Genomic DNA, 25,432 nt, shown 5'->3' on the forward strand with positions numbered 1-25,432 from the left:
CACGAGGGTCATTCCTAATTAGGGGGAGGGATGTTAAACCCAGGCACTGGTTCCTACGACATAACCCTTACCTGTCCGGAGTTGACCTAACCCTCTTCGGTTTGCTAGTTTATCTGAACTCCTCGACCAACCAATCAAGGAGTTCGAACCATTGCTATATAAAGCGATGACTTAGGGGAGAGAGTAGTTTATTGAGTTTTCTAGACTGGACGCGATACCGCGTAGAGCGGATGTGTTTTATTTTATTACTTGTATGTGGCGTGATAGGGGGCAGCGGGGCTCAGCAGTACGCTCTTTGCTTCGTATCCAAAAGGTACCGAGTTCGACTACCCGCTTCGTGTGGCCTTCAGCAAGTCACCTCGCCCTAGCTCACTTTGCGGTGCTGCACTGCGCTGACGCCTGGGTTATTCCTGTTTTCGCTTGGAATAGAACCTAAAGACAAATTTCCCCTTGGGGATGAATAAAGGGAATTTTATTTTATTATTTATATATGTTCTTTATTCGAGGATGGAAGGAAAAAGACTAGCAGAATGAATGGATAAGTAAAGTTTTGTAGTTCCCGTTTATGTTGCATTGTAACTTAGTTTCTGCAATAAATGTATCGCAATTGCTAATCTTGATTTCCTTTTTCTTCTTATTGTGAATTCTCTATTATGGTCATTACGTGAAGTACGGCCTTCTTGTACCTTCTCCCTTTTCTCACAGGGGCTAATCCCAGTACGCCTGCCTGATGTATAGGGAAACCTATAGAAAGTATTGGATAAGAAGCTTAGAACATTGCCATCCGGAAGTATAACGGACCAGCACACAAAACTATGTGTAACCATGAACTTTTATAGTCTGGTACATACAGTTTAATGAGAATTACTCATAAACGTGGATGGCAAAAAAGCAGTGACGTCAACTTCATACAATCTATTCAACGATAACCCTCTATCTTCTAACATTCTTCTCTTCATTTTCGATCTTTTTCTTATGTTAATGGTTTCGGCTATTTATATTTGCTCTACCACTCCCCGGGACATAGCCCAAAACATCACAGTTGCATCAATCAGACTATAAACATTTAAGGTTTCACATAGTGTTCTGTCTTGGTACGTTATATCCGGCTGGCGGGTGTTTTATTATTTGACCTAAACGCATATCATCAATACATTGAATGTAGTGAAATGCGTGGCTTTCATCATGGCATTACACGCCAGGAGTTAAATCACCAAAAGTACCCGGTTTGAATTGCCGTGATTGAAAGAGGTTCGCAAAGTATTTCTTCCCAGATCTAATCTTTTACAAAACCACGGATGCTCTATGACTTGTGGATAGCAAGACTTGTTACCCAGTGGATTTACAGACCAGATTTGATTTTTCTTTGCAATTTGGAATTTGTTTCACGGTATTGAATTTAGTTTGGAAAAAATGAGGAGATTCACTCACTAAACTCAATCACTCACTTACTCACTCAATCCTCTCCCGGCCTACTAGCACTTGAGACATTGTCGGGGATCCTGTCAGCGTCTATTCTTGGAGCCACCTCCTCAAGGGACAGACCTCTCTGCTTTAGGACCCTCTCTATGGTACGTCTCTGGGGCTCCTTGAGGCGGTCTTGCTTCCTCTTTCCTTGGGATGTCCATCGCAAAGCCTTTCTTATCAGTGTTTCGTCAGACATTACATTCGTATTTACGATTCTTAATTTTGTCGAGACCCCAATGTCTTATGATTTCCAAATTTTCCTTAGGACTTGAAAGGCTGTACGGGCGTTGCCCAATTTTGAGGCCACATCGTTTTTCCTGTGCCTCCATTTGTGTCTACTACACTGCCCAGATAAGAGAGAGTCTTTAACTCTTCCATGGTTTCATTTGAAATTTTTATTGGATTTTTGTTGGTAGCTCCGATTCTCAAAACCTTAGTTTTTGCTTACTTTAATGTTAAGACCAACTTTTTGACAATGTTACAGGTAGGGTCTAAGTTAAGACTTATTTTGCGTCTCTCTCTCTCTCTCTCACTCTCTCTCTCTCTCTCTCTCTCTGTGTGTGTGTGTGTGTGTATGTGTGTTTGTGTGTGTGTGCGAAATCAGTGCAATGTTGTCTGTAAAATGAAGGTCTTTAAGTTTGTTGCCGTTGGATTTTCCCATTGTTGATGTCCTCAGTATCCAATCAATGGCCACGATAAGAAGAAATGGAGAGACCAGGCAACCATGGCGAACTCCAATTTATACTTCAAAAATGTTTTATTGTTGTCCGTCATGTAAGACTCTACATTCCATTCCATCGTAAGTGTTTTGGATTAGCGAACTTATTTTAGTAGGTATTTCATAGTGGCTTAAAGGTTTCCATAGGACATTTCGCTCGAGGCAATCAAAGGTTGTCTCATAATCAATACAGGGTATGTACAGTAATGTATTCCACTCCAGTGTCTGTTCTATAATGTGTAACATGGCAATACATTCAGTGCACGATCTGTTTTGTCTGAATCCTGCTTGGTGAAATCGAAGTTAATCATCTACTGCTGTCCTCATTATATTCAGAAGAATCATGTTGAGAAAGTTTCCAGGGACTGATAGCAGCATTATTCCTCAGTAGTTTCTGTCAGTCTTGTAAATCTCTTTTCTTGGGCAACTTACAATGAGGCCCTCCTTTCAGTCTTTTGGTATTTGGTGTTCTTTCTATATCTTGTCATAGAGCTGGTAGAGTATTTCTTTTGACGTAGCAAGGTCTGTATTTATTACTTCATGAGGGCTGTCTGGCATTTCACGATTTAAAAGTTCTTTAAAATTTTCGATCTATTGAAATAACTGTTCTTGTGGATAGGATAGTTTTCTTCTTTATCTTTAATTATCTTGAGCCTGAGCTTTTATATAGAGCAATACCCACTAAATGTGCTTAAAGCGCATTACAAAGGGTCCCTGAACAGGAGCAAGACGCAACATGTAGAACAAGACATTAGAACTGTTAGGCGATAATACATTCTTTTGCCTACCATTCCAGTTTGTCAATGGAGGATCTCCTGTCTGTCCTAATACATTTTTACCACGCTGTTGGTCTCGTTGAGACTCTGCTTTACATTTTCTTGTTCTACACAAATTTACAAAATATTTCTTGTTTTTCATCTCTTGTATCTTTTCTATAGTTTATGGCGTCACCCAAGGTGTATGTTCATTTTTCTTTATTCATAGTTCCTCGTCACAAGTGCCTGTCCATATCTATTTGGCTTGCTCCAACATCTCTTCAAGAGCTAAGATCATAGCTGAAATAGGATTCTTACAATGACATAAACATTGTATCGAATTTTGTTTGAAAATGTCAAAATTGAATCTTATAGTCACGGTTTCGGTACGGAATAAGATTAAATAAGGACACATTAATACTAACCTAGAGCAAGGTAGTTAATTATATAACGCATTTGATAAAGCAAGCGCTACAGAAACGGCAAAGTACAAAAATCTAATTCAATAATAAAAAAGCTATTTTTTTGTCACGCCTAGGGTGACGTTCTCATAATATAATCGGGTCTGATATCCAGATGCAATTATGGACTTGATTTAACATAGTTGTAACCGACAATATTTTGTGCTGGTTTGAGAGTATTTCCTCCACAACAATGAACAACAAGGGTTATCAGACTTGCAAAATAAGTACACGTTAGCCTAGAACTGTCACGACCGACACTTCACATTTCAAATTCAAATATATTTCATAATATGTACTTGATTATTTTATATTTTGAATAACGCACTGAGGACCAATATAATTTTAGTCATAGTATTTTTATATTTCTTTCGTAGAAACGGCATAGAAACTTTGACATTTTGCATATCATTGTTTAGAGTAAGAATATTATCTTAAAATTGTTAATCTCATAGTTGTTATCTACAAATGAATTTGATCTGCATAACATATGTATTTTCTAAAAATATCAATTTTGTTTTAAAATATAGATGTATTTTTAAGCTCATCTAATGTTTTATTTCACATCTCAATATCATAGCAGAATTGAAACACAGGATAAAAATGCGTAAATAGATATCTGGAAGTAGAAAATTGGCGTAAAATATAGGGAACAAATATTAATATAATTTATTGTGTGCACTGTTTTGTTGTTGTGAACTTTTTCATGTTGTAGGGCAATGAGTTTGTTCGCTGCTAATAATACGAGTATTTCATTTTGTGCGCGTTTATCGCGTCCTATCCTGCTATAAAAACCGCTGCTTGTTTGTATTCATTCGTTCTCTATTATTTTGGTTATCTCGCGGACCGAGACCCATTCTCAAATTCACCATCTTTGTCGGAGACGCATGCCTTAGGGCATAGTAGTAATCACATCGGTCGGAATTTAAAACATTTCTTGTAGTTCTAATCGTGAACCATGTGTAAAAATCTATTCACGACAAAACTAAAAGTAGAAATGGGCTTTGAATTTTCCGACCATCGTGGGAATCACAAAGTTGGCTGATTTTTTGTGTTGTGTTTATCCAGACAATGGCTATGAAATGTTGGTTGTTTTTCACACAACTTTTATTAGTGTCTCATTAGTTCTGCCGTTTTGTTTAAAAACACAGTATATGCAATGTTAACCAAATAGGACATACTGTGCTCTTTAATAAAACGGCAGAGTTGTACTGGAGTGTTATCTTCATGCATTTCTATGTCGAGATGTTGTAGTATCGATAGTCTGTCCTGTATTTTCTGTCTTTGAATTTGAAGTTGGATTCCAATTCTGCTATCCTAGTCATACCTCCTAGTTTCAATTCTTCAATTTTCAGGGTAGGAATGTCCTGATATACCCGCCCCTCTTTTAAGAAAAAATCAATCCTGGAGGGAAGAAGACCCCCGCCCCTTCTTTATAATCTTCTTTAATTTACACTGAACTTTTCCCAATACCTAACCAACCCAGTTTTTGCTTATGTGGGGAGAATATCTACCCCCCCCCCCCCCCCTTCCTCTTACATTTTATTCTTTTAATTTGCTTTTCCTTACCAAACTTCCCATTCTGTTGAAAAAAGAAAGGTTCTCACCCCCTCCGCCCCCCCCTCTCGCGCCCATTATTTATTTTTGTAAACCCCTGTCTCATCACTTAGCCCTGAGGTCATATGCTTATCTTAATTGTAGTAATCTTACAGATCACCATTGGAATAGTAGCCTGTAAATCATGCCGTTTGGTATAAATCCGGGCTCAGGGGTACGGTCTTTGCTTCGTACCCAAAAGGTCCCGAGTTCGAATACCCGCCTCGTTGTGTGGCCTTGAGCAATTCACCTCGCCTTAGCTCACTTTTCGGCGCTGCACTGCGGCTGATGCCTGGGTTATTCAAGTCTTCCCCTGGAATAGATCCTAAAAACAAATTTCCCCATTTGAGATGACTAAAGGGAATTAATTCTTTTTTTTTTATTAAAAAAATGATTTTGGCTGAGTTACGTAATCTTGCCATAGGCTTGCTGATCGACCGGTCTGCCAAAGTGTTATTTTGGGTTTTTTGTGGGGGGTTTTTTTTTGCAGATTTATCATTTGGTCGGAGAGGGAAAATTTAAAAAGGGATTTACAAAAAAAAAGTGGGAGTACTTCGCCCCATAATTGATTAAAAGTAGGAGGGGGGTGGATTTCACGACATTCTCTTCCTGACAATTAAAGAAAAGAAATCTACGAGGGAGGTTGTAGGAAGGGGTGAGGAAACCAAGGGCAGAGTCAGGTACAATCCTCCTCCGCCCTCCCTCCAAAGTAACATATCATAAACACAATTGGTAGATTCTAAAGCATGGTTTACTGCAAATTATTTCTTGGTGACCATTAAAAAAACATTTCTATTGACAATATTGTAATTAATTTGGTCCTATTAAAAATAGCTTTTATACAATAATTTGACTTTCTTCTTACTTTGGTATCATCTTGGCAATAAAAGTGTTACTGTTTGAAGCTTCAAAAATAAATAACAATAGGAAATAAAAACGGAAGCTTCAATTTATTCAAAGACAGATACCGTTGCCGTCTCGTTCCCTTTATCAACAAAACACTATGATTTGTCCTTATTGTTTCATTCATCGTGTTTTGTTGATAAAGGGGAAACCCAAAACGTTCATATTTTTTGTCTTCGTGTAATAAATTAAAGCTTCCCATTTTGGCTATTACATCAAGAATGGCGTCGTTCATTTGTGCCAAAATACGCTTGATTTCTGGAGGTAGCTGACTGATGAAAAGATCGCGGAATAAGGTGTTGGGGTCTGAATTCATCGATCGCATGTGCTGCAGGAGTTCTGTCGGCCTGCGGCCACCCAACCCATTCATTTGCAGCAAGGAAAAATCCTTCTGAAGTTGTGTCGCTTCATACGCGTCCAAAAGGTCTCTTTTAAAGGTTTCATAACTGTTACTCACCGGGGGGTACTCTATAACTGCCTGAACTCTTCTTGAGGAGGTCGACTCAAGCAGGTGTACCACATGAAAAAATGTGGTCTTGTCGTTGGTAATGGGAGGACATGGCGAACGTAGCCTCCAGTCGAAGGAACAGGGCTGTCTCGTTTGTTGTCCTGAATGGAGGAGACTTGAACGACACTGCGTTCACCGTAGGCGGGGAAACTGCTAAATCCAACAAAATTTCCCTGTCCATCACGTCGGGGTCACCAATGTAAGATGTGAGGATGCTACGATCTTACTTAGTTAAAAAGAAAGGAACTCCAACGACAAGCGAAAGATAAGATTAGAGGTTTAATAATAAAAAGACAAAGTGACTGTTATTCCAATCGGAAGTAGGACGGAAAATAAACAATATAAGAAGTGGGCAGATAATTTAGGGAGAAATCAACTAAACACTATTGGACGTCACAGTAGTAGTAGTAGTAGTAGTAGTAGTAGTAGTAGTAGTAGTAGTAGTAGTAGTAGTAGTAGTAGTAGTAGTAGTAGTAGTAGTAGTAGAAAAAGAAGACGAAGAAGAAGAAGAAGAAGATGACGATGATTGCATAAGAACAAGAGGTAGAAGATGAAGAAGTAAAAAGTATATTCTTGAGGGCAATGTAGCAATAAATAGAAATAACAGACACCTCTTATCATTAAGCGACTATCGATCTACATGAAATGTGAGCCATTTCACGATGATATCTTTGCATACTCCAAAACACGCTGTCGGTATAGTGTTTCATATCAAAGTTGAAATGAAGGAAGTGACTCCTCATAGATATAAATAGTTACCATGACAAGCATACTTCCTTCACCCAACTTTCAGATAAAGTTAAATTTTATTTTAAATATTTAAGGTACACAAATGCCACTAGTGTCTGTCATTAAATATTTTTAAAATAAAGTCAAAACTAAGATGCTACCATACACTTTACCCATGATTCTGTTGATACTTTGATAATAATTATAATTGAAGCGTGAACCATAAAGCTCATACATAATCCCCGCCAATAAAAATGTTTAGATTTAAAATAAAATTATAAATACATAACGATGTCATTTTAAAAAAAATGAGAGACACAAATTTCATGATTGTTTCGTTTTAATGATACTTACACTTCTTTATTCCAACGTTGATAATCAGATGTTATTAACCTATTCAACTACCCGTCTCCCTCACTTATTTCACCTTAATTTATTATTCCGTAAACTCAATACTCAATACAGTTTTTCAAAAGTCTCGTGAAGAAGGGGGGTGGGGGAGGGGGATATGCAATGGGATTTGTCCGATCACTCGACTGTGTATCCGGTTTGGCGAGTTTTCTAAATTAACATTTTTCCAAGTGCAGATTGAGTAGCTAAAATTGTTAGATATATTTATAGAGTTTGTACAATATAGAATATCGTACAGTCCAAAGGGTTACGAAGTGATTGTCACTGTTCGGTTTAGTTAAATGTTTCCAAACTGAAGCAAAGTCAAAGACTCCATCTTCACATGCCTTGTGGTTTCTGATGAGAGATTTTATCATTATTTTTTTTATTTTTAGCGGCTATGTGGTCTTGTGGTATGACACTTGCTTTCGGATCGGAAGATCCTGAGTTCGAGCCTCGCTCCGCGCATAGTTGAGTCCTTGGAAAAGACTCTTTACTCACATTCTCTCACCGTACTCAGGTGTAAAATGAGTACCTGACCGTTAACAGCGTTGTCTCTGTCCGAAAAAAAAAATTGTAATATCGCCTAACAAACGTCATGTCTCGTCCTATATGTTGAATGTTGCTGTTGGCCAGGGACCCCTTGTAAAGCGCTTTGAGCACGTTTATTGGATATTGCTCTATCTAAAAGCTCAATTTTATTTGTTTTTTTATCATGCTATCATGTCTTGGATTTTGCCTGGAAGAGAGTTAGACTAGCACTCTAAACTGACCTGGTCAGAATCAAAGTAGAATCAGATGTTTTAAAACCCCATACGCACTGAGACTTGACTTATTCCCTTTAATTCTATCTGGGACACTGGGTGACGACCACGGATCTCCATACGGGACCATCTTTGGCTACCACCTTCGCCTCTCCCCATATTTTGATATTTTTCAGTTCAACTTTAGCTGCCACGTTGTCGGTGGGCGTCATCTTTGCCGCTAGCCTCAGGGGTTCCAGTCAAGGGCTCTCCTTGTGATGGATGTCTCTTCTCAGGGTGTGTCCAATCCATTTCCACTTTCTTAGTCGTATGGTTTTTGCAATAGATGTAGGTTTGCAATTGTCCACAGCATTCTGTTGGTGACCTTGTCTACCCACCGGATGTTTGGGATTTGACGCAGAGAAGTGTTAATTAAAAAAAACATGTAGCTAGATCTCTAAGCTTAAGTCTGCTCCCTTATTTTTGCTTTTCGCTAGATACAGGCAAGCAATCCCATTTGTAGAAACCTGAAACCGCTTGAATAAATTGATTTTGGTTAGGTCCTGGTGAATTGGCACCGAATAACGTAAAAAGATCAGCAATCAACCTTTATTTATCTCCTTCCTTTATAAGCTACAGACGCCTAGATTTACTTTCTTGTTACGACTTCGGAGATTGGTTAAATTGTACAGGTTACGTGAGGAAAGAAATTTGCGTTATCTTGTATGTGGTTTAAGCTTTGCGTTTGACTTTTAGCAATTCGTTGAAGGTGATTAAGTTAGAGTTTTTTTTTAATACTTTAAGTTATCTCGGAGAGACACGTAAAGACAGTTACAATAAGAAGCATATTGTCACTGAATATAAATAAAGAGATGTATTAACATAATTCGATGTTGAAGCACTGTTTGCTTGCTTTCCACATTTTTACGTCATTTCAAGCATATTGAACTTAATTTGATATTTAAGAATTGTTTGCATTGAAAGCACTTAAAAGGTCATTGGGATTAAATCGATTTTTAACATTGCCATTTAACGTAATGATTTGAAAATGAGGCAGTTACGTCTTAGGAATTCAATTGCTCTCATTTGCAATTCAAACAGATTTTGATATAAACCTATATCATATTGATTCCTGAGGTCTACTAAACTCGTTACATCGATCTTTCTACTTTTTGAGATTTTCCATCTATGAGCAAATTGAAATGTAAACTTTATTTTGCGCATCAATTGACAAAAGCATTGCCTTAGGTCTGTTTGAGATCGAAGTTTAAATATGATAAAATATAGACCGAATGAGAAATTTGAGGGGAAATTATCCTCATTATCTCAAATTGGGAAAAACAGAGTTGGGAATTTTGGAAAACCACTCTGTGTACATATTAAACACTAGTGTCGTTAACCAAATAAATTCAAGCTCTTCATCGTCATTGTTGTATTTGAGGGTATTTTGTGTTGGATTGAGGATTTTTGCAAACGTTTTGGGATATGAGACATGTATAGCATTACATATTTGTCGAATTCCGCTCACTTATTATTTTCTTTTAGTTGAACTGCATCTAAACCGGGGTGGATCGTTTTGAGTCCCGCTAAGGACGGCGCATAAGTTGAATCTTTAGAAAAGGCTCTTGACTTATGTTCCCTCGCCCTACTCGGTTAATAACGTTGTTTCTGCCGGAACATAAGTAATATCTCCTAACAGTCTTCATGTGTGTGCCAGTACATGTCAAGTGTTGCTGTTAGCTAGGGACCCCTGTATAGCGCATTGATCACGTGTAGAGGATATCGCCCTATATAAACGTAAAGAAACATCTATCAGCGACATTGAGAGGAGCTTCCTTAAATGCGTGGTCAAAATAAAATCGTCGTCTACTAGTAATACGTTCGCTACACAAGAGCGAATGTTCTACCAGGCTCCTTCGTCCTAACTGCAGAGCTGCCTAATTGAAATGTCAAAAAATCGTAGTTTCCATGGGGAAAAATAAAAAGTTCACAATAAATAGCATTACAAATCAATTCTTTGCCCTCGGCACAATCAAACTATGGTCCAAAGTCCTAAATACAGATTTTAAGCAACCAAACTCTCCTTTTCAACAAGATTCATGGAATCAAAAACGTCTATGCAGTTTTCTAGATGGAACTAAAATTTCGAAATTTTCGTAGCACTAGGCAGGTCTGTTACTGTATGCTATGGCGAGACTTCACTCTAGTCAGACATAAAATTTTCATTAAAGTTAATTATACATTTCTACAATGTTGAAGTCATGTCCCGAATGATGATTGGACAGAGGAAACCCGCCGAAACCCGACAATACTCTATAAAGGTATGGGAAGTTGGCATCAGTGGGGAGTAAACCAGGGACTCTGGTAAGTGTACACCATAGGGGAGTGAACTTGGGACTGTGGAAGGAGCGGGTGTTAAATTTTTAACAAAACAAGCCGAAACCTGCCAAAATCGACCAAAGTTATGTGAAGTGGACAGCAGTGAGGAGTGAACCTGGTACTCAAGGAAGTGTGTACCAGGGGGACTGAACCTGGGACGATGGGAAGAGGATATCAGAGGGGGAAAAACCTGGGACCATGGGAGATGGATACCAGTGGGATTTGATGCCGGGTTATGGGATGTGGGAACCAAAGGATAGAGATGGGCACGAAATGGTGAATGAACCTGGGACTAGGAGAGGATGATGCCGGTGGAAAGTTAAGCCAGGAATATGGGAGGTGGACACCAGTGGGGAGTATTTTTCAGGAACCTTCTAAAGTTATGGGAAATGGGCAGCAGTGGAGAGTGAACCTGGGTCTTTAAATAGAGGATATCAGAGGGAAATGAACCTGGGACTATGGGAGGTGGATACCAGTGGGAATTGAAGCCAGACTTTGGGAGGTGGGCACCAGAGGATAGTTAACCTGAGACCATAGGAAGTGGGTAGAAATGGGGAATGAACATGGGACTACAAGATGTATATACCAGTGATGAGTGAAGCTGGGAATATGGGAGGTGGACACCAGTTGAGAGTGAGCACAAAAGGTTATTTTTTTTCCCGAAACCTACCGAAAACTTCTATATTTATGAGAAGTAGAAACCAGCTGAGAGTGAACCTGGTACTATGGGAAGAGGATATAAGAGAGAGATGAACCTGGTTCACTCCCCACTGCTGCCCACTTCCCATAAATTTATACGTATTCGGTAGGTTTCGGAAAAATGAACTATCCTTCTGAGTTATCTCCTTACATGTGACCACCTCCTAATGTTCCCGGCTTCACTCTTTTCTGGCATATACCGCTTGTAGTCTGAAGTTCAATCCCATTTATGCCGACCTCCTATAATCTCAGGTTCATCATCTTCTGGTGCCCACCTCCAATAGTCATGGCCTCAATTCCCACTGGTATCCATTTCCCATGGTCCCGGGTTCGTTTCCCCTCTGATATCCTCCTCCCAATGTCCCAGGTTCACTACTCACCGATTTCCACTTCCCGAATCCCTGGTTCACTCCCCACTGCTGCCCACTTCCTATAACTTCGATTTTAGTGAGTTTCGGAGTGTTTCGTAATAAAGAAACACCCTCCTCCTCCCATAGTCCCAGGTTCATTCCCTAACTGGCATACACTTCCCTGAGTTCCTGGTTCACTCCCCACTACTGCCCACTTCCCATAACTTTGTTCGATTTCGTCGAGTTTCGGCAGATTACAGCGGTTTCGACGGCTTTCGGCGGGTTTCCATAATTGGAGGAAATAGGCTCTTTACTCTCATTATCTCACCGTACTTAGGCGTTAACAGCGTTGTTATTGTCGCGAAAAAAAATTAATATCGCCTACCAGGTGCCATGTCTATTCCTTCATGTTTAATGTTGTCATTGATTATGGGCCCCTTGTAAAGCATTTAGAATTTTTTTAAAGTGTTTATTGCCCTATAGGGAATAAGATTAGCGGACGAGTAGCGTCCCTTGATTGGACGTCACCGGTGGAGAAGTTATTTGTAAACAAACCAACTACATTACAAGCGCTCCAAATACAAAATTCATTATTCATATTTCTGTACAAAAATGCATAACGTTGATTATGATATGAATTTTTGTACAGAGATATGAATAATACATATACATTTTTATTAGGAGCGCTTGGCTTGTAGTTCGCTTGTTTACAAATAACTTCTCCACCGGTGACGTCCAATCAAGGGACGCTACTCTTCCGCTAATCTCATTCCCTATATAAATGCTGAAGTTTTCGAGGCATCGAATTGTCGTCCTGGAGAGACAAGAAAAGTGGCTCAATATGCCGTTGTCCAAGATATAGTGGCGGTCGCTCGTCCTGACACAAAATTGAGCTTTTTTTCTGTCCTTGATATTTGTTCCTGTCCAAACCACAAAACACCTTGGTCCATACCGGTTTTTGAATAATCTTGTAATCGTGGCTAGAATATCGTTCTTCACTAGACTGCCGATTACTTGTTCATCAAACAACATTAGTCCTGAAGCTATTTGGTTGTAAAGCGCTTTGAGGACATAAAGTGGATTTTGCGCTATATAGAAGCTTATATTTTTTGTTTTGTTTTTTTTTGTTTGTTTGTGGGTTTTTTTTCTTTACATGTTATCTATTAAGAAATGAATAAGATATGTGAGCCTTGGTTTCAAAATGGTATTCTGGCAGAATGATTTAGCTGCTGAAAAATATAAGGTTATTGATGATATGGGTCATAGACCAAGTTTTACTTGAGGAATCAATATTAGAGGATCAGAATATTCAGAAAACAAAACTATTATATGTGGCATTATATTGGGATAAATCGGATCCCGGAAAGTGATTTTAGGATTAAAATGACAGGAAAAACGAACTGTTAGTTTTTTGCTATATAAGAAATTATATCTATTCTTCGTATAGAATTAAGCCCCAAGTTTCATATCAAATCAATCTTTAGCATCTGCTTTGAGACGGTGGGTAACATAATATTTCTAATCATTTCAACTTTAAATCAATCCAACACAATTTAGTTTGGTCACATATTTGGGACGAGAAGTTAAGAAAATACTACTATACAGATTTATGACAGGAATTATTTAAGTTGTTGTTTGCTTTGTTTTTTTTTTTTTTTGTTTTTTTGTTATTGTTGTTTGGGGGGGGGGGGGGGAGCTTGCATGCTCTATTGAAGATGATATTTTTTTCTTTAATGCAGGCGATATACTATATGTAGATAGTAAGGATTTTACAGTGACGATGCAAGTAATTGGATTCAATAGACTGATGTCACGTCGCCCAACAACGCAAGGAGCGTGGTTCTAAACAAAAAAAATCGGTACTTTTTATTCTTCATGCTGGCTAGAATTTTTCATATGTCATGTGATCAGAATGTATAAAAGTCAAAACATGATCATATTTATAATGTTTTTCTCCTCTGGATTCACTGGATTCGTCGGAGAAATATTTCATAAGGGCGTCCGCCATTGTTCCGACAGCTTAGAGACAGTTACTAAATTACTATGCGTCATTACGAGGGGAGTGACGTCATGACTGTTGAAGCCTATTGCCTTTTCTTTCGAAATATTGATTGTTTACATATTTGCACGATGTAATATTTAGCCACTAATGACATCGTTTAATTGAAGATACCAGGCGAAATGTCCCGAACTTTTCATTGATTCATTCTACATAATCGATTAAGCCATGTTTTGATAATATAAATATATAAGCAGAATTGTGCTCTACAGACAAAACATGTTATAATGAAGGTGTGGTGAAATTATTGATTTTAAAATTGACATTTATACAATTTAGCTTGTTTTGGGGAACATAAAATATCTGTCTGCCAAAATTTAGGTAAGGCATCCTTTGGAACGAGTTATTTCTTTCTAAAAGTGACTGACATCCAACTCTTACAAGCTAGTCCTAAGGTCAGTACCCTTATTGTGGCTATACGATGAGTATACTCTTCACAAATCACAATCACAATAGTGTGAGTAAGCTGCTCCAAGATCGTGTACTGTGCTCACCTGCACAGAAGTCGTGGTTCTATGTATCATAGGTGAGCCTCGTCCTTGACCTGGACCGCATGATTTACAACAATTTTACCAAGGTGATTTGTAAATAGCATGCTCTCTGAACTACCATAATAAGGGTACTAACGTTGGACGTCGGTCACTTTTAGAAAGAATTGGTCCGTTGCAAAGGATGGTTTACGTTTATTTTGTTAGTCGGATGCTTTATGTTGCTCAAACAAGATAAATGGTATAAATACCAAAGTTTAAAAAGGTCCATTTTGCCAACAACAACAACAAAAAATAAATTTAAAAAATGGAATAGTGCCAAAACACATTTAGCGACTACATGGGGTTAGGTGGATTCCAACAGCCCCCTCTGAAATTTTACTTTTTCTCTTTACTTTTCAGAATGACAACCACATAACCGCACCCCTCCTAATTACTTAAACACCTAAAATGTTCATCACCTGAGTCCTCCTTTCGCTAGAGTTACCAAAAAAATAGACATAGTATCCGTTTAAAAGTAAGAATAGAAATGTTTATTCTCCTTCTTGTTCTCAATGAGAAAAGTTGCAAGAATTCCAGTATGGACAACCAGTTGTTGAGCAAGATTGCGAACACGGTAGGCACTACCTATTATTTGGAAGAAGACATACTAGGCGCCCAATTGTTGATAGACGTGGGTGTAGAAAAAAATCCTTCACAACAAATGAAAAGCTAATGGAAGTTTTGTAAAAACTAACCTACTCATAGATTTTCAAATTTCCTAGATAAACAGACCACACAACAACAACATAATGATATCGCAGAGGTTTGACATTCAAAAACCATTTTTATCTTCACTTTCTTAAAATCAATGAACAAAATATTTGTGGAAGAATCATACCCAAAACAATAATTTAAAACCTCAGAAAACGAAAGATATCGTCAAGAGCTAACTCAAATATAGTTCTTTTTGTTTATTTCTATCATCATCCTCCTCCTCCTCATCATCATCATATGCATCATAACATCACTGTTGTTACCACTATCATCATCTCAGTCATCATTGTCATCGATGTTATCATGGTCATTGTCATCATCACCATTCTCACTTACTAATGTACTGTGACAAAACGACATATCATTTTTTTTCTTTCAGTTATGATGATAGTTTGTATAGACATTAAGCCCTATCATCAGTTTACTGTTGTTTTTGTACAACACAGAATTTAAAAAGTAGTAATGAATTCGACGAGTTTTTCACCAAAGGATGTCATCAGTGATGGAGATTACTTTATCATCATTCGCGTATACGCTGTCACCGCATTATTCATATGTGCACAAGGCCTCATCACCAATGCTATAAACATCAGAACATTTATCTCTATGGGTCTGAAAGACGGGGTAACCGTAACCCTCACGGGTCTTGCCATTTCTGATTTCAGCTTTGCTTTTTGTGGATTTATCGAATATCAGGCGACTATTTTACGCTTCCTAGAAGACTTACTCAATCTGAGGAGCTTTTTTATACACCCTCGTGTTGTCGTAGTTTGGGCATCTAATCTGGGCATGATACCCTACCAAATCACTTGTATGATAACAATGTATATTTCTATTGCCCGCTGCATGTGTGTTTCCATGCCCTTTAAATTCAAAGACGTTTTCACTAGGACTAGATCATTGATCGCTCTTTTATTATTCTTTTTGTTCGCACCGATTTACAATGTTGCCTCATTGTCTCAAATGGGCGTACAGCACAAATTTGACCCCGTTTGGAACAGAACGCGCATCTTTCTATGGTTTTCAAGAAAACGATCTTACTTCCAGGATGTCACAAGATTTGTTCAGTTGATCGTCTTTAACATCGCAACCTGCATAATCGTGGCTGTGTGCCTCATCGTGATGGCAATACATCTTAAAAAGTCAGTCCAATTCAGGAATACGATATCAATGACAGGAAGTGCCGGAAATGACGTCACAGAGAAAACGAACAATAAATTGTCAGGCAAAGAATTACAGGTAATCGTTCTTTTTTACGAGAGGGACTAGGCTCGGGCGGGGTGGGGGGGGGGGTGTTGAGACAAAGAATGGTTGAACTAATGATTTCGTATGCCAATCATATATTGGAAATGTTGATTACCATTTGATCTAAAACCAAGTGGGTGAGGTTAGAAGAAATTAAATCGTAATTTCGTCATAATAACGATTTGATTATTTACATACTTACTACTTTTGCCCATAGCGCTCTCATAGACCGTCAACGGCCTTTTTCATCCAATTCATTCCAGGCCTATGTTTTAAGCTCTCTTTAGCTGGCTCTGATTTCCTCTATATTAATTTTAATGATTACTTTCACCACTTTAATGGGTTTATTTCATCAATTACATTTGATCATTTGACATCTATTTCTATGTTACCTGCCACATCTTTTCATTCGAACCAAATTTTATGCGCAATTAGACATTCTGCTCTATTCTGATCGTTCCAAGTTACTAAGGCAGGCGAAATAGCCGAGTGGTTAAGGCATCCTACTGTGATCAAAAAAGTCACGGTTTCTAGCCCCGCTTCGGGCACTTTAGTTCTTTTTTTTTTCTTGGGCTAGATTATTAACAATGCAGAATTAATCAAATACGGTTTTATCGTGAGTTGCACTTTGACCCTTAGATCATTGATTCCATTATCTGGTATTCCATGTGGCACCAGCTTCTAATCGGGCTCACACTACTATGGTATGACGATCGACCCAATTAGCAAATTCTTCACCGCATTCGTGCACCATCGCAAACTCGCCCGGAAGCTTTGTCACAACACCGTTCAACTAGATGCTCTCCGGTTTCGGGTTCTATCCCACATCGGGTACATGTTAGACTGATGAAGCGATTTTGCTGTGATGCAGGTTCTCGACCGAAGCCGAATCGCTACCACTCTGGGTCTCCTCTTACTGGTGGAGAAGCCTGGCAACTTCTCATCTAGTTTTGAGGAGTGTATGTCCCCGACCCCTCGAGGGATTGAATTCGTCCAAACCGACTTCCATCTCGAATAAGCATCTCTGTTCGTAGTCAAGGTAGCTGCGTACAAGGGACTTATTTCGGCTCGAAACGGTAGCGACGACCGGGGGCGAGTGATTGACGTTAGGAGAGTGAAGGAACCGATAGAACCGTTACAATTAAAGGACCAATTCGTCCAGCAAGTTCCTCACTACAAATACCTTGGTGTAACGATTGATGACAGGCTCAAGTGGGATGAACACTTGAAAATAATTAGGCATAAGATGTGCAGACGTACTTATTTTTTATCAAAACTTTCTCAGTTTAGAATAGGTAAAACCCTCTGCACATTATTTTATAGAGCAGTAATCGAAAGTGTGTTGTCATTTTGTATAACAGCTTGGGGAGGCAATTGCTTAGGAGTGGAAAGGAACAAAATAAATTCAAATATTTAAAAAACATTAAACGCTATATAAAGGATGTTGACGATGTAAATCCTTTATACGAGAAATCTTGTATTAGTAAAATAACTAAAATATTAAATGACCAGAATCATCCACTAAGACCATCAGTTATTATGTCAGGGAGAAGTGGTCGCCCTTACTCTATTTCAACGTAAACAGAGAGACACCGAAATTCTTTTCTGCCGTCCAGTATTAGGCTTTATAACAACAAGCAATTATCATTTTATATAATTATTTCACATTTTTACTTTCAAAAAAAGTAAATATTAATTTATTAATTTATTTGTTTTGCAATCTTTTCAATTTTCAATTTATAGTGACAGTTTTAACTATTTTACAGTGTTGAAATTATTCATATTATAAAGCGCGCGGCTCTGGTTATGGAGCTGCTCCTTTATATAACTTCTATCGGTAATAAATTCTTCAATCTACTACAAAAATGCTTCCCTCCCGGTCACGTTCTACACCCAATCATGAACAAAAACACCATCAAAATAGGATACACCTGCATGCCAAACATACAAAACATTATTTCATCCAACAATAACCGAAAACTATCACAACCAGATCAGCCCAGCAACAACCTAGAGAAAAAATGCAACTGTAGGACCCAGACAACATGCCCACTAAACGGCAATTGCCTGACTCAAAACGTAATTTATCAAGCCACAGTAACACGACCAGACACACCAAAACAAGAAACATACATTGGCCTCACCGAGTGTCCATTCAAAACCAGATACAACCTGCATACATCTTCCTTCAGAAACATACACAAACGACATTCTACTACACTAAGCGAACACATTTGGAACCTCAAAGAAAAAAACATACAACACAGCATCACATGGAAAATCATCTCCAGAGCACAGTCGTACTCCCCCTCTTCTAAGATTTGCAACCTCTGCTTGGAAGAAAAATTCTTCATCATCACTAAACCGAACATAGCAACACTCAACAGAAGAAACGAACTAACTTCCTCATGCAGACACAGAAACAAACACCTTTTATGTAATTACGAACCTCCATAAACACGAATCTATAAAAATACGAAAACACAACAATCTACTTTCACTTCCACTTCCTGATGAGAGCAACGCTCGATAACAACGTTGTAGAAGTCAAACTATCTTAATTATATTTCAAATGTTTATAAATAGCTCCTTTTATACTAAAGTTGAGCACTATTATTTCATGGTTTTTGTTTTATAATTTATACATTTGCTCCAGTTCTACTGTCCTGTTGAGCACTTTATCTTAACCAGAAATGAACCTCGTAAGTACTAATTTTGATTATTCGACAAAGAACATCCCGATCCCGACAAGCAAGCAATACCTAAAATCTCTAATCAACAAAACCGAAAAATTTATAAGAAACACCAGATGGCGAGCTATTTTCTACCTAAACCCTGACCAAACGGTTAAAAATAAAGAAACTTTTGGATTTAGATCTACCAGACCAGCCCCATCCATACCTGAACTACGAGAATTCGAGGATGGAATGACAGATATCATCCGAAACATAAAATTCAGACAAATCAACGACACCTTCCAAAACAAACTACAACAAGACATACGATCAATACATCAAGACTCCAATGTTTACGTCGCCGCTGACAAAACCACAAACTTCTACAAGCTTACCCCTAAAGAATACACACATTTACTTGAGAAAAATATACAAGCAGAGTACAAGAAACACACACCATCTACGACACCTGACATTACAGCAGAAGACAAAAGCATCGCCTAAAACCTACAGCTAAGTGACAGAATAGACACCACAGCAAAATCTAACGCCTTCATCACTATCAAAGACCATAAACCAAACTTTCGCAACAACGTACAATGCCGTCTCATAAACCCATGTAAATCACAAATCGGAAAAATAAGTAAACAGATTTTAGACAGAATCAACACCAAAATCGTCAAGAAAACCGAATTCAACCAATGGAGAAACACCGCTGAAGTTATCAACTGGTACAGAAACACAGAAAACAAACAACGACAAAACGCAATCATCTTTGACATCTGTAATTTCTACCTTCAATCACCAAAACCCTACTCCTCAAAGCACTACAGTTCGCAAAAACCTTCGACAACATCACCGAAGAAGAAATACACATTATCCTGCACTCGAAGAATACATCACTTTACAATAATGGAACAGCATGGACAAAAAAATCAACAAACTTTGATGTCACCATGGGGAGCTACGATGGAGCAGAAACATGCGAGCTCGTCGGACTATATCTACTTTCTCAAATGCAAAATCTCGATATAAACATTGGACTATACAGGGACGACGGACTCGCATTGTGCAATAAAACACCGAGACAGACAGGATTAATAAAGAAAAAAATATGCAAAACCTTCCAGGACAACAATCTGAAAATTACAATCGAAGCCAACAAAAAAACATTCGACTTCCTGGACATAACTATCAACCTAAACGACGGCACCTATCAACCATTTTCAAAACCCAACAACATACCATTGTACGTTCATAGACACAGCAATCATCCGCCATCTATAATATAAAACATCCCCGAGAGCATTAACAAACGACTATCTAACAACTCTACAAACAACAACATATTCAACGATGCAATCCCACCGTACACAAACGCACTACAAAAAAGTGGATATAACTACAAACTAGAATATGAGGAAGAGACCATTACCACCCCAACAAAAAAACGACAAAGAAAACGACACATAACATGGTTCAACCCACCCTACAGCAAGAATGTGACAACTTCTATCGGTAACAAATTCTTCAATCTACTACAAAAATGCTTCCCTCCCGGTCACGTTCTACACCCAATCATGAACAAAAACACCATCAAAATAGGATACACCTGCATGCCAAACATACAAAACATTATTTCATCCAACAATAACCGAAAACTATCACAGCCAGATCAGCCCAGCAACAACCTAGAGAAAAAATGCAACTGTAGGACCCAGACAACATGCCCACTAAACGGCAATTGCCTGACTCAAAACGTAATTTATCAAGCCACAGTAACACGACCAGACACACCAAAACAAGAAACATACATTGGCCTCACCGAGTGTCCATTCAAAACCAGATACAACCTGCATACATCTTCCTTCAGAAACATACACAAACGACATTCTACTACACTAAGCGAACACATTTGGAACCTCAAAGAAAAAAACATACAACACAGCATCACATGGAAAATCATCTCCAGAGCACAGTCGTACTCCCCCTCTTCTAAGATTTGCAACCTCTGCTTGGAAGAAAAATTCTTCATCATCACTAAACCGAACATAGCAACACTCAACAGAAGAAACGAACTAACTTCCTCATGCAGACACAGAAACAAACACCTTTTATGTAATTACGAACCTCCATAAACACGAATCTATAAAAATACGAAAACACAACAATCTACTTTCACTTCCACTTCCTGATGAGAGCAACGCTCGATAACAACGTTGTAGAAGTCAAACTATCTTAATTATATTTCAAATGTTTATATATATATATATATATATATATATATATATATATATATATATATATATATATATAAATTATATATATTTATATATATATATATATGTGTGTGTGTGTGTGTGTGTATCCTATTTCCATTGTATTTTTATCTTATTGTGTAAGTTTTAACACATCTGTACAAAAAAATTTCCTTTTTGGGATGCAATAAAGTGTTATTATTATTATTATTATTATTATTATTATTATTATATTATTATTATTATTATTATTATTATTATTATTATTATTATTATTATTATCATCATCATCATCATTATTATTATTATTATTATTATTATTATTATCATTATTATTATTATTATTATAATACGTTTGAGAGGGGTATCCGCATTCCCTCTCTACGTGATCTTATTAAGCCAGTTTACCGTAATCATCTCCCTACATATACATATATACTCTATGGAGTTGTTTTTCTTAAAAGGTAAGTTTACATATTACGCTTTTTCATCGTTCTAATATATGGCAAAGATAGTAATATAGGAATATGACATACTCAAGACATGACACTTTTTACGTTTAAATGACTTTTTTATCGTTTCAGGTGTTGAAGCAAATTTTCATAATTTGTCTCATCTACTTCATCAGTAATATACCCTTTACTGTCTGGTCGATATATAGACTAGTGGAAGATGAATTTGATTATGGTAAAAGACTAGTAAATTCGTACCTCACCGCCGGTAATACCGCTGCAATGGTGACACAGATAAGCTCAGCAACAACGTTCCCTATTTATTATGTGTACAATTCAAAATTTCGATCTCATTTGAATTCACGTTGGTCAAGCCCCAAAGATCGAGGGACCCAAAACAAAGAATAGCTTCAAATACAGAACTGAAAGTTTCTGGACTGATCCCTCTAACTAAATCAAGCTGGAATGCTCGAATTTATATTATGCCATCCCATGGACCTACTAAAACAATCAACGACAGAGCATTAATTCGATTTATATGCTTTACACCTTCCTCTAAAGATGGGGAACATGTATCACTATAATAATACATTACATTTGCATCACGTTATATTACATGCTTTTTTCTCGAGGCTCATTTAACCTAATAAGTAGCGGAAATAAAACAACAGCTAGTTAAATACCTAAAGAAAACGTTTGTTTGATTACTGCAATTAAAGAATAGCCATTTCATGTTCTAGCTTCCACCATAGCCATTTTTGTTTGGCCTAGACGTATGCAAAAGGCAGTGAATAGTCCCATCTTCCATCCGTAGACCCTAAAGTATAGTCAAAAGGCAAAATTGGTAGTTTTAAAAATCAACACACGTAAAGAGAAACAAGTTGGACTCAAACGTATGCTCAAGCTACAACATAATCAACAAGAACAACAAGAAGTGTGAGAAAAAAACCCACAAACAATACGAAACGTGTATAAGATATTATATCTAAAGTCAGGGTAAACTTTGTCCTTATGACTTAGAATACCTCCCAAGTCAGAAGAGTGTAGTCGCTTTCCCGGTCACGTCATGGTCAGTGCTCTCCTACGGGAAAAACAATTTGTGGGTATCCATTGAAATTTTGTAGTTAAAAACAAAAATTGCCATAATTCAAAGTATTGTAAAGGTTTTGAATAAGTATTATCAGAACAATGTTAGCAACAAAATTGTCGTGGGTACATGCGCTGCCATACATTTAGAATGAAATTAACATAGACTGAACAATAGGGCATAAAAACAATTGGAGGAAAAATGACTTGATGGATTAATAATAAATATAAATTCAATTTGACGCAAAATGTACAAATGATAATTTATAGGACAATAAACAATTACACGAAGAATCAGCTGAACTAACGGTTTTATATGAAATAATACAAAGAGAGCTGCTAGAGCTGTTCTTGCCGACCCGATATGCACATATTAGCAGGTCTGATAACCGAAAGCAATTATGAGCTTCTTTTTACATTGTTGTAATGGATAATATGTTCCGTTAGTTTGAAAGTATTTCCATTAAAACAATGAGCCCACAACAATTTGGGTTATTAGACCTGGGTATAGGTGCACGTCGTGCCGACCGCATTTTACCCAGTTCAGATGTTATGATTTTATATCAGAAAATTTCATAAATTCGGTGACCTATTTCAATAAAGGCCTTGAACTTGTATTTTTTATGCTAGTTTATTGTTGTATGTATGTGTGTGTATGAGTGTTTTTGTGTCGCGGCACCTCTGCTATTCGTAGATAAAGATTCTCACCATGGAAAGGACACTTCCCTCACTCAGCTCAAAGAGAAGTCAATGTGATTTTATCTCTTTGAGAATCCTTTATTGCTTTGATACAAAGTTGGTAATCTCGTCGGAAATAAATATTCTCATATCCTGGCCTCCTTGCACTTGAAGCGATGCAAGGGATCTCCACCTGGTCCTGTCAGCAGCTAATCTTGGGGTCAGCTCGAAGGACAGGCTTCTCTGCTTTAGGTCCCTCTCTACAAGACTCCTTGGGGCGGCATCGCTTCCTCTTTCCTTGGGGTGTCCATCGCAGGGCATTCTTTATCAGTGTTTCATCAGGTCTGCGACAGACATGCCTCAACCAATGCCATCTTCACCTTTTTATGAGACTCTCCAGAGACTCCACTTCAGCTCTAGCTCCCATGTCCTCTTTTGAGATAGTGTTTGGCCATAATATCTTGAAGATTCGTCACAAACATTTGTTTTGGAATGCCTCAAGTTTCTGGATGATGCTCTCTGTGATCTTCCAACGTTCTGATCCATAGAGTAAAACTCTCAAGACATAACTTTGAAAAATCTTTATTTTAGTGCACTGGGTTAACAGGGTTAACATGGTATTTATAAATTTGATCAGAATCCTCGTCCTTCAAAAAAATCGATTAATATAAATTACCCTCATCTTGGCAAAAACTCTCATACCCGAGGTATTCCATCATGTCCCAGGTTTGAGAGTTTTTTGCCAAGATGACAGTCATATAAATTAGTCTGTATTTAAAGGATTAGTTTTCTGTCAAAAACTGTTTAATACGTGAAATTATGGCATTAGCTGGTTAAGCGCTAATACCAATGGCTTTGTGTATTGAGGCTATTTAAGAATTTTGTTCATACGAGGGTTACTAGATACGTTTCCGGAATCGGGTATAATGAATAATGGCATTACCATCACACGTTCACAGATTCTCAAAGTACGTTCCTTGACCTTGGATGCGAGTTTCATCCTCTCAAACTAAGAACTAAAGCAGTTTTGCTAATTCCCAGTGGTGTGGCTGAAATTTCATCTTCAAATGCATCAGAATCTTCGGGAATCTCAAATTTAATCCCACGGAGTTTTCTAGTAAAATTAAATGGTAAAAAACAGAAATCAGGGGGGGGGGGCAGATCGGGGAAATTTGGCGGGTGGGTTAGGATTGGAATGTTGTTTTCAGTCAAGAATTCAACTTTTACAATGGCTGTGTGGTCCTTGCATTGTCATGGTGCCAAAGCAGCCCCCTTTTGCCTGTATTTAGACGCCGTTTTCTTCGCTCCTCTAAAACCCTCGGAATGCAGTGGTTAACATACCAATCTGAAGCGACTGTGCGTTTGTGTTGGAGTTGTACTGTGGCGATGTCACCATTTGCCACCATTTGCTTTCCAGAGCTGCTAGATCGCTTGAATTTCAGAGGTGGAGTCACACCAGGAAAGAGCTACACTCTATATTGGCGCTTTGTGTCAGTGGCATACATATAATAAATAGATACTAAATTAGGAAATAAATAAATAAAATTTATATAGTGCCAATATCCACCTAACGTGCTCACTGACGTGTTACAAGACCTATTAGGTCGTATGAGAGTTTTAAGAAAATTAAATGAATTTTAATTTTGAAATATTAAGGGAAAGTTTCTCTAAAATATTCTGACTTTCTATAATATTCTGTCTTTATTCTAGACTTGAAGCATTCAATAGTATGAACGCTTCTGGTAAAGAATGAGAGAATATTCCAGATTGATGGTGCCGCAAAGTAAAATGCACGTTCCGAGCATTATGTTTTGGACATTTTTCTGCCTGATGTGTTGTGAGAAAGGGAGATCCCAAGTGGCCTGGACTCCGATATAAATCCATGTTTTATCACGGGTCATGATGTTGTCCACATTTCTAGATAGACCTTTATCGAACCGTTGAAGTATAGTGGTGAAAAACGGAACACGCTGTTGTTTTCGTTCATCGGTGGTTGGCGGGGCACCCATCGATCGGATACCTTGTGGACATTAAGGC

General features: G+C 37.9%; 1 protein-coding gene across 4 annotated transcripts; it reads left to right on the forward strand.

Moving 5' to 3' along the window:
- The first annotated feature begins 9,624 nt into the window (after positions 1-9,624).
- On the forward strand, positions 9,625-23,335 carry LOC144964275 (uncharacterized). Of its 4 annotated transcripts, XM_078898359.1 has the most exons (4): positions 9,862-9,952; positions 14,648-14,861; positions 15,448-16,240; positions 21,764-23,335. In XM_078898359.1, exons 3-4 carry the CDS (start codon positions 15,464-15,466, stop codon positions 22,037-22,039), a joined length of 1,053 nt encoding a protein of 350 aa, XP_078754485.1. In that variant the 5' UTR covers positions 9,862-9,952; positions 14,648-14,861; positions 15,448-15,463; the 3' UTR covers positions 22,040-23,335. The 4 variants fall into 4 exon arrangements, with proteins under 4 accessions (XP_078754486.1, XP_078754483.1, XP_078754484.1 ...); XM_078898360.1 differs by lacking the exons at positions 9,862-9,952; positions 14,648-14,861 and adding an exon at positions 9,625-9,712; XM_078898357.1 differs by lacking the exons at positions 9,862-9,952; positions 14,648-14,861 and adding an exon at positions 9,676-9,764 and having other exon boundaries at positions 15,381-16,240.
- Positions 23,336-25,432: the final 2,097 nt, after the last annotated feature.

This window comes from Berghia stephanieae, chromosome 2, assembly GCF_034508935.2.
Source record: "Berghia stephanieae isolate SIO BIC M18660-M18661 chromosome 2, UCSD_Bste_1.3, whole genome shotgun sequence".
NCBI classification, from domain to species: Eukaryota; Metazoa; Mollusca; class Gastropoda; order Nudibranchia; family Aeolidiidae; genus Berghia; species Berghia stephanieae.